At 45.7% G+C, this 10,330-nt stretch overlaps 1 protein-coding gene across 2 annotated transcripts; it reads left to right on the forward strand.

The window, feature by feature from the left end:
* The first annotated feature begins 237 nt into the window (after window positions 1-237).
* On the forward strand, window positions 238-9,844 carry Alkal2 (ALK and LTK ligand 2). 2 transcript variants are annotated; one of them, NM_001109372.1, is made up of 5 exons: window positions 441-1,135; window positions 3,127-3,180; window positions 3,261-3,341; window positions 5,989-6,054; window positions 9,257-9,817. In NM_001109372.1, exons 1-4 carry the CDS (start codon window positions 880-882, stop codon window positions 6,051-6,053), a joined length of 456 nt encoding a protein of 151 aa, NP_001102842.1. In that variant the 5' UTR covers window positions 441-879; the 3' UTR covers window position 6,054; window positions 9,257-9,817. The 2 variants fall into 2 exon arrangements, with proteins under 2 accessions (XP_087410750.1, NP_001102842.1); XM_087554624.1 differs by lacking the exon at window positions 3,127-3,180 and having other exon boundaries at window positions 238-1,135; window positions 9,257-9,844.
* The last annotated feature ends 486 nt before the right edge of the window (window positions 9,845-10,330 follow it).

Raw genomic sequence — 10,330 nt, forward strand, 5'->3', positions numbered from 1 at the left:
GTCCGGACTCTAGATGACACTCAATGTTGAGGCAATCAAGCAGCTCCTTTTAAATAGCCCAAGATCTACATTTAGACAAAAACAGATCCCAGTTCCCGGTAAAGGCGTTTCTGCTCATCCTGTCACTTGTGACAGGAACGGAGGGAAACAGACTGCCGGAGAGGGAGACAGGAGAGGCAGAGGAAGGACAAGAGAGGGGGAGACCAGACGCGGGTGGAGACGTGAGGGAGGGGCGGAGACTGAAGACTGGGCCAGGAGGGGACAAGGGAGGGGATGAGAGAGCGAGAGGCGGAGGGGCCTGACGAATATCCGCACCCCAGAGCGGCGCTCGGTGGTTCTAATTAAAGCGGCGCTCGGAACCCGGGGGACCCGCCTGACGTCGGCGGCCGCGGGGATAAGAAGCGCCCGAGGACAGCCGGACTCGGAGCAGCAGGGTGAGCGCTGTCCCCGTAGGAGCTGTGCGTCCTGTGTCCCTGCGCTGGACTAGTGGGGCTGGAGCTCGTGAAGTAGTGTCGGGACTGAAGAACCGAGGAGCGCCGCACACGCGGGACCTCCGGCGTGAGCTCAGGTGCCCGAGGGCGACGCGGGATCCACGGCGTGGGCACAGGTGCCCGAGGGCAGTGCGGGAGCCACCGCTGGCAGGTGCCCCGATCTCTCAAGTCCAGGGCGGCCCATCTGCTCCGCGGCTCCGGACCTCAGCAGCCCCGGGCGTCACCTGTGACCTCCCATCTCATCGAGGTGTCCAAAGACCCCGCGCGCCGACCCCGCGGTGAAAGAAAGTTCTGCGGCGGGCTCCGCCTGGACTCCGCGTGCGGGGAAACTTGGGCGCGGGCTGCTGGGGCGGCGGGTCCCAAGACCCGCGACACAGCCCACCAGGCCATGCGCGTGTCCGGGCGCCCGATGCTCCTTGCGTTACTGCTGCTACTGAGCACCGTGGGGGACCCGGGACATGCGCAGCCCAGGGGGCCTGCAGACCGGCAAACGCTGCTGAGGTTGCTAGTTGAGCTGGTCCAGGAGCTGAAGAAATTCCACATAGGAGACTCCAAAAGGCTGCAGCTCCTTGGCGAGTCCGACTTTGCCCTGGGCCGCAGAGAGGCCACGGATTATGGGGCAGACCAAGAAGAGCAGAGAGTGGGTGAGTGTTCCTCGGTGTAGACCCTGGTGGAGGGCTTAGAGTGGGTGAGAGTCCAGCAGTGTAGACCATAACATGAAACAGGGTTCTGGCAGCGAAGATTTGAAAGGCAGAAAGTAAGAGGTGAGTATCTGCCAGTGTAGACCTGTAGGGTCAGATTGTGGAAGAGGGAGCCCTAGCAGTGTGCATCTGAGGAGCAAAGTGGGGGAGTGCCCCGCAGCAGTGCAGACCACGAGGTACAGAAAGTTATTAAGACTGAGCTGTTGCAAGTATGGACCAGTGGGCTGCAGAGCGGATGAGGATCCAGGCAGAGTAGACTATGAGGAACAGAAAGTGAGTATCCCAGCAGTGTAGACCTGAGGGGTCCAGAATAGATGATTGGTGGGTGTCTGAAGACGCCAACCTACAAGGTAGAGAAGGAATGAGGGCCAAGGATTCGAACCACAAGGGCAGGAGGGGGTGAGGTCCTGGCAACGCAGAACTGATGGGAATGAGTCTTGGCATCTGGACCTGAGAAACCAAGGATGTGTGATTGTCCAGCAACATAGACCTAAAGAGTGAGTGGGGTCCTGCCACTGTGGGCCCTGGAAGAGTTCTAGCCTCACTGCACCGAGGAGTAAAAGTGGGTCTTGATAGTATGGATAGCAGGGCTACCTTCTGTGACTGAAAGACTCATTATATTAGTAGTTTTTTAAGAACTGTTTTTCAGAAGCGGGTTTAAAGATAAATCAACTTTTGAAATTAACAGAGGGGTGTGTGTTTGTGTGTGTGTTTGTGTGTGTGTGTGTGTGTGTGTGTGTGTGTGCCTGCATGTGTGTTGTTTGTTTTTGCTTGTTTCTCAGGAGAAACCTGGCAGAAACAAGAAACTGTGTGAGCCTGTAAGATAGCAATCCTAATCCACTTCCAAGATGTACTGGTGCCCAGTTCAGGACGCTCTGCTCCTTACAGGGGAGGGTTCCCAGCCCACCATTTCCAGCAGAGGCAGAAATGGCCAGAGCTTCCCTGATGGAGCCCTTCCCAGAGTGGCCCGTGGGAATTTCTCAGGGAAGCATACAAGCTTTTAATGCTTTCATGACACAATTAGGTCAAATATGATAGGGTCACTTTTGTGTAAACTGACTCAAATAAGGAGTGCACGAAGAAAGGCCTTGGGGAGTAGTCTCCATCTCCCTCCTGGAAGACTCCATGCCAGTGCCTCTCGTCAGCTATTGGGAAAGGGGAAGACAATATTTCTGGTAAAATACAATGTGACATTACACAATCATAGAGAAACTGCTTGCCTCATGTGGGTCAGAGACATAGAAAATGATTGAAGAGGCTGAGAAATGAGGCAAAGACAATATCCAAACTCAGAAAGAAAAATCAGGGAATCGTTGCTGGAGACCAGGTGCCCCCTGAAAGCATGATTATGAAATGGTGTGTGAAAAATCTTTCTTTAATTCCCCTCTTTGCCTTATAAACCAAGGATATATATATATATATATGTATATATATATGTGTATATATATAATCAGCATATATATATATATATATATATATATATATATATATATATAATCAGCCTATCAGAAAACCGTAAAGAAACTTGATCCTTAAATGACACACTTTGGGAGTTGAACGTTCAGGTTTTACTTCTTGAACTTTTAAATGCTGTGGAATTTGATTTCAAAGTTCTTCAAAGTAAAGTGTATGCAAGCGATTCATCTACTGGAACATATAAAAAAAAGGTTTCTTTTCATCCTGTAACTTTATACCCAGAGAGAATAGACTGGTAACATTTGGAGCTTTAGGAGTAGTTAATGCTGCTTGAGAAAAAAACCATGTCCCGACCTAAGTGTCCACATTGTATTTTGTGCAACTACCAAGTGTTCTCCTATTTTATCCAGTGCATTGTAGTATGGATAATGCAATTCTCAGAATTTCCTCCACATTCACTGAACGACCACACTTCATAGGTGCTCTGTTCAAGTAATACGATTTCTCACCCCTCGTAGAGATTGTTCCTCGAGATCTAAGGATGAAGGACAAGTTTCTGAAACATCTCACAGGTGTGTGTCCCCTTCAGTCCTCTGCCCTCCCTGCTCCTTTGTGCCCTGAGTCTCTGTGACTTTCTTCCTCTGTGTTCCAGGTCCTCTTTATTTCAGTCCGAAGTGCAGCAAGCACTTCCACAGACTTTACCACAACACGCGGGACTGCACCATCCCTGCATGTAAGTGAGCATCCAGTAGACAAAACTCTGCTCTTCCTTCAGTACAGTGGGGCTGCTCTGTGACAGGGGTGGGGGCCTGAGTGTCCCCATCTGACTGGATTGGGGCAGGATGCCCAGACATGGGAGCAGGTGGCTTAGATTCTGCAGCAACCAGTGCCACTCACGATGACCCATTGGGCTTAGTCAGCTCTTGCAATGGGCTGACCCCTCTCATCCGCATCCTAATTTGTTTATGAACCCTGGCCCAAAGCCCATGTTCTATTCAGCTGAACACCACACAGGTAGGGCGAGTTGCTCAGGTGTCTGCTGGTGGTCAGTGTTGGGGTATAACCAGCCTGGCTGGCCTGAGGCTCTTTGGTCAAGCTTTTTTGGCCATCTCCATGGCTCTGGCTAGTGTGGTTTTCCTCCCATCAATCATAAACCCCTCAGCACCCAAGATTTTTATTTGCACTTCCGAATGTTGTCCTTCTGGCTGTTCTTCTTCAGCTCGGTGACACAGGGCTCATGCAGTGGCCCCATTTCTCGTATCTTTCTTTCCATTAAATTTCTTTTCATTTCCAACAAGCTCCATCTATTTATCTACTGTAGTATATTTCACTTCCCCAAAATGATTCCCTGCACTCTTCATAAAACCATTTTTTAAAAATGGGGTGATGACTTTTGCTTGATTTAAAACTCAAAGGAGAAAAGCCTTGCAGGCACACCAGGATCTTGCTGGCAGAGGTGACAGAGGACAGAAGCCGGGTCAGCAGGCTGAAGTGGCCCTTTTGCTTGCCACAAATATACCGGTTACATGACGTAGGAGTTTCTTTCTGTTTGGGCAGCAGCTCTCTGAATGATGCCTGTCACTTACAGACTGCTTCTGTGTGACAGACACTGCTCGGCTCATGCCCTCACACCTGTGGTCTTGGCCCAGCAAGGCTGCCTCAGTAGCACTTATCAGAGTCAGGCCTAGAACTCAAGGTGAACAGACATGCTTCCTACAGAATTTGATTTTCCATTTGAACTTGCCGTATGTTCCCCTTCGGTCATTATCTCCCTGCTCTCTAGTGCACTGAGACCATCTTCTGTTTGAGAATACCTAACTTGTTTCTTGGGCACGTAGAACCTTTTTTTTTATTGTCTAAGTGTGTATCTATATATTTTACAATAAATATTCTCATATAATAATGGTTCCAGATTCTAAATTTGAACATGACCTCCTAGCATTAAAGCCTATGTACTTAGAGATTAGAAGACAGGATTTAAATGGCTTGTCACAGAAGCATCAAGACCAGGCTCACAGCTCATGCGCCACCCTGCAGTCTCTTCAAGCTTCCCCCAGAGTTATACTGTGCTCCACACTGTCGTATACTTTTGTAATAGTATAAAGACCTTTGGTCGCAGCTCAGGCTGAGTCCCAGAGGTAGAAGGCTGATGCATTTGTGCATTGAGATTAGCCCTTTCCACCTCTTCTTCCATAAAGAACAGTAGTGGGCAGCTCTTCCAGGATGCTTTACGATGTACAGAGAACTTCACTGAAATCCTGGGGTGCTGGAATCAATATGGTCCATAGAGCCCAGCCTTCTTTGGTAGCCATGGGAGCATGGCGGAATGAAAACCAAGTCTCTCTTCTTCCTGATAAACAGAGTATGTTCTACCTACATGCACATTAGTGGTTACGGGGTGTTGTTTGAGACTTGGATTCAGATGGGAACACAGTATCTCCACAGGTTACAAATGCAAGTATTTACCGTTTGTTAGTTACGTCACTCCTGGGCTCACAATCTACTCCACCTTGGTATAAACCCTATTTAGAAAAACTGTATTCCAAAAAAGTGAGAAAGAAAATCAATAAAGTAAAAATCTAGGAGATCAATTCCAAACAAGTTAAGCTCTCTTTCCTCTTTGAACCAAAAGTAGATATGCCGTGAACATTTCGAAGGTAACGTTTTCGGAGTGTGTAAACTGTCATTGTTACTCATTCAGATTCTTTTGAGGGTGAATACTTCCTGAGAAATAAACTGTAGTAAATCATAAATTATAGAAGCTTTTCACATAATTTTGTCCTGGGGAAATTCTCCTATAGCTGCGGTAACTGAACCTTTTTACATATTTTTTGATGGAGAAGAATGAAGTGCAGAATCCTAGGAAGCCACAGTAAATATCAGGCTGCACTCAAAAAATATTACCTTTTTCTTTTACAGTTACACTTTTTCTTATTACACTTGAGATGTTGCTTTTTAATTTTTTTCCCCTTTACTGTTGACAATTGGTTCAAGAGCCTCCCACAAGCACTTTACCACTTAACTACACCATCCCCGTTCCTCCTTTCTACTTTTTGGAACATGTTCTTGTCAAGTTGCTCGGGGTGGCCTCAAATTCATTCTGAGGCCAGGCAGTCATAGTTCAAAAGACGCTGTGTCTGTCCCCTCCGTAGCCCTCATCTTATTTCGCTTGGAACGCCAAGAAAGTAAGCAACTTAGAACTCATGATTGCAGCTAAGACTCTGGCTTCTAGGGACTTCGGAATACTAAAAATCCACATAGTTACAGTGCTTTGTGTACTTGCAAAACAAGCAAACAAAAGAACAACAACAAACAGCCTGGGTTTAATTTTCGTGTTGTGCAGACAACTGACAAGGGTCCATGGTTTGTTTTCACTGCAGACTATAAAAGATGTGCCAGGTTACTTACCCGGCTGGCTGTCAGTCCCATGTGCATGGAGAGATAAGGTAAGCTCCCAGGCAATCGTGACGGCCACACAGCAGGTGTCAGGATCCCATTTAGGTCATAAAACACACATGGAATTCAGTCGTGCACTCTTTCCCCCACAGTAGCCTCACCCTGAGCCAGACAGCCAACTCCAAAACACTGGCCATGAGTAGAAGGCTCCCCCTGCTGGCTATCGGTAGTGGACTGGAAGTCCAGACAGCCCTTGGCTGATTACAGCACAGTGTCAGGATCCATGTTTCAGCCTATTGCTGTAGAATTCCTAGTTTAACCATTACTGACAGTTATGGATGAACACAAATGTCCTTCAAATTTTATTTAATAAACAACATAGAGAATGAGGTAGGCCAGAAACTGTGTCTCCCTGCTAGCCAACAATATCAGCCCATAAAACCAAATTAAAAAACTGAAGCATAGGGGCAGGGGGGGGGGGCGTATAGCTCAAAGGGTAAGGGTACTTGCTATGCAAGCACGAGGCTCAAGAGTTTAAATCCCTATTGGTCATGTAAAATGCCAGACATGGCTACAGACACATGTAACCCCAGAGCTGCAGCGGCTACACAGAATTACCTTACTGCCAGTTTCAGTGAGACCTTGTGTTGAAGGACTTAGGTGGGGTTATATACCAGAATGCTCAACATCCTTCTCTAGCTTCTGTATGCGTACCAGGAGGCACATCTACAGTGTACCTACCACATGCACACACAAAGCCCTGAAACATACCTGTCGAATGTGCATTCCCTTTGTACCTTAGTAAAGTTAAAAACATTTTTCATGCTTATATATGTTCCACTGAACCAAGCATGTTCTACTTGATTTGTTTTTGTTTTGTTTAGAGTTAGATTACACTATTTATTACCACAGCCACACAAACTTGACATGTCTTGTAAAGGTTTAGAGTCTTATCATTATGACAAAAACTTAACACAGATAACACAGATGTTTCTGAGTGTTAATGCTAATATTTAGTGGCAGAAATGTAAATGCACTATCAGGTTATAACTATACACTGGACCCCTGAGGCTCTCAGCTCATTGTGTTGGGGGAAGACAGCATTACTTTCCAACACAAACTCCGCAGTACTCAATCATTTCAGATGAATTGACAGAACTTTAATCTAAGCAGTTCTGTGCTTTTTAACATTGTAAGTGCACCAGGCATTAGGTTGGAGTTCACACCACAAATCAGACCGACTTCCTGAATGCAAATGGTTCTTCCCAGAAAACACGCCTGCTGTCCAGAAAATACAAAAAACAAAAGAGAAAAAAAGGTGAAAGTTACATTATTTTAGTAGTTGCTTGTCTCATTAAAAAAAAAAAATGGATGAGAGCAGCGGTCTTTCGTATACAGGCATGCTCAGGACAAAGGTAGCACTGTGCAGAAGCAAGCTTTGGACCTGGCTGGGTGGGTCAGCAGGGCCAGTACACAGCAGCCTCACAGTGCTGGCCACATCCTCACAATCTAGACTGATTTATCAGGAGCAAGAACCACTGAAAGGAATAGGCTCTCTACTAGGTATGAAACGGGAAAACAGCCAGGGCTGCACACACACCCGGCTCTCTCTGGAGGAAGCGGGTGTTCTTATGCCAAAGTTGAGAAGTGTGTGTCCTCATTTCCCTTCTTTCCAACATTTCCCATTCTCTCAAACCCTGCATTTATAGCACACAGAAATGTCTTCTCTCACACACACGCACGCGCGCGCGCACACACACACACACACGCACACACACAGGTGATGTACTTGGGGGATATCACCTCACTTCCGGTGTGTTTTTGTAAAGGTGTCACCACCTTACTAGAAGACACTTGGGAAGTATTTCCAAAGACTATCTAACTTACCCTCTGAGAACTTTCATGCCTTTGGTACCATCTAGTCTCCTGAGGGCTGGCTGTTCCTGCAGAATTCAGTTTCCCAGAGACAAACCCCCACCAGTACGCTGTACTCATGTGCCTGCTCTAACTGGTCTGTCTGCCAGGCATCAGCAGCACATCCGTGCTTGCCCAGTACAGTAGATTACAGAAAAACAGGAAGGAAAAGGCAAAGTATGTTGAATAGATATGGCATGGAGCAGCCACAGTAAGTTCCACACTAGCCCGTTACAGCCCTACATTAATCAGTGTGGATTTCACAGGATACTGTAGCACAGTTACAAAGAGAGGAAGATCTGTGTTCACACACTTCCGCACCAAAGGCCACCTGCTTCAACAGTCACGTGTCTGAAATGGAATAGGTTGAGTTTGGCCAAAATACAGGTGTGTATGTCAGTTCAAAACACTAGTTACTATCTCTGTCAACTATTAGTTTAAAACTTTATTTTTAAGACTTAGGTAGGCATCTCTTTAGGTACTTTGCAGATTCGGTTCCGAGCACTAGTCAGGGCCTCAGCGTCAGCCTAAGCATCAGGCCTCACTACAGTGGAGTAACCCCTAAGCACATGCTCTGCTAGTTCAGTGGCCACACCAGTTTTCTGCTGTATCCAGTCCTCACTTTCTATCTTCAAGACCACTGGACTGTTCCTAGCTCTAGACCAGAGCCTATGGGGCCGGTCTTACAAATCCTATACGAAAAGTAATGAGCAAACTCATGAGGTTACTGTGGGGAAACTCAGCAACCATCCTCTCACCAGAGAAAACACATTCTGGGCTGCACACAGACCTCATTACTGAAACTACAGGTCAGGTAAATAAAAGGCCTGAGCTTGGGCTGTTTTAAGAAGAGGCACGAGTAGTAACTATACAACGTATGGTTTAGCCTGAATGTGGCCTAGTAACCTTGATGGTACCTTCCCGACTAAAAGGTAAACTCTAACAAGGAATACTACTAAAGGCTTTTGATTAGTTAGTGGCTTTGTGAACACAGCAGTGTGAGGCAAGCAAACTCTTCCCCAGAGATGACACAAACTGCACATCTGTTGACAGAATACCCAGAGTCCCATCACACATCTAAGACCAAGCACTAAACTTGAGCAAGTACTTACTGACAGGTGTGCCTGGTAGCTGTCATCCTTAGGCAAGGCTAGCCCATGGAAACTACAGAATTGGGTTTTTTCCAGGTGGGAGCGGGGGAAGGACCTGGACTTCGAACATAAGAGAAATACAGACTCCTTGTTTATAAATGTGTTGTTATATTGCTAAACTTGCATCATGTCCTCTAGAATTGGTCATAAGGAGTAGCTATATAAAATCAAATGTAATTGTTTTCAGCTGCAAAGGAGCGACACACCAGGAACCCTGAAAAGTGCCTTGGAAACCAACAGAGCAGAACCATCTTCATGCCCACCTCCTGTGGACAGAGATTTATTTTTGCACTCTTCCATAATTCCTTTGCATTTTCTATGTTGCTGACAGTTTACAAATATGCATTCAGCAAATCAGTGTATCTGTCAGTGAGATTTGCCACTCTTAGATTATAAGAACAGACAACACTCTACATTTGATGTATTGTTCTGTAAAATGAGGTATTTCCCTTTTAAGATTAGGTGGAAACACAAGGAATATTTCTTTAGAAACATAGGCAGAACATTAAACTGTATTTTCATAGAGTGTATAGTATGATTTGACATTTTGTATTCTACAACTAAAACCCCAAAGTATAGTTTGGAACTGCATGACAAATTTTAATGAAAACCAAAAAACCTCAGTTATTTGAAGACAGTGGCATATGTATCTGCAGATATGCCCAGGCCAGTCCCATTTGTCCTCTGTAAATGTATACGCACATTCCAGGTCTTGTATAGTATGTAAATACTGTGAATAAATACAAGGAAATAAATGAAATGTTTGAAATAATCACCAGTCTTCAGAATGACTCTTCTGTAATAATGTCACGGCTCAGAGTCAGTCTCTCTCTCTCTCTCTCTCTCTCTCTCTCTCTCTCTCTCTCTCTCTCTCTCTGTGTGTGTGTGTGTGTGTGTGTGTGTGTGTGTGTGTGTAGATGTAACTAAGTACTGAATGACATAAATTCCTGATAGCTTGGTCTCATTTAGCCATAAGTACTCCAAATATTGCACATCTACCATTTCTAACTGATTGTAAGAGAATGCCAAGCCAAGAAGCACCCTGAGAACAATTTTAAATTTTAATAGCTATATTTTAAACAAACGTAATTTGACTGAATGTAAAAAGTTAAGTTTCTCTGCTTATGAGCCCTTATGGTGCTGTTTGGGACAGCCATAGAACAAAGCAGCCACCAGAACCCCACATTTCAAGGATCTGCATGTAAGATATATACATGTAAAATTTCAAGAAAACAATAGGATTGTATGACATGAAAGAGAA

This window comes from Rattus norvegicus, chromosome 6, assembly GCF_021556685.1.
Source record: "Rattus norvegicus strain SHRSP/BbbUtx chromosome 6, alternate assembly SHRSP_T2T, whole genome shotgun sequence".
Taxonomy (NCBI): domain Eukaryota; kingdom Metazoa; phylum Chordata; class Mammalia; order Rodentia; family Muridae; genus Rattus; species Rattus norvegicus.

Excerpts from the sequence above, each read along its gene's own strand:
- Alkal2 (NM_001109372.1), top strand. The coding sequence starts at position 880 with ATGCGCGTGTCCGGGCGCCCGATGCTCCTTGCGTTACTGCTGCTACTG. Across the intron at positions 1,136-3,126 it reads CCAAGAAGAGCAGAGAGTGG|AGATTGTTCCTCGAGATCTA; the intron begins GTGAGTGTTCCT and ends CACCCCTCGTAG. Across the intron at positions 3,342-5,988 it reads GGACTGCACCATCCCTGCAT|ACTATAAAAGATGTGCCAGG; the intron begins GTAAGTGAGCAT and ends TTTTCACTGCAG.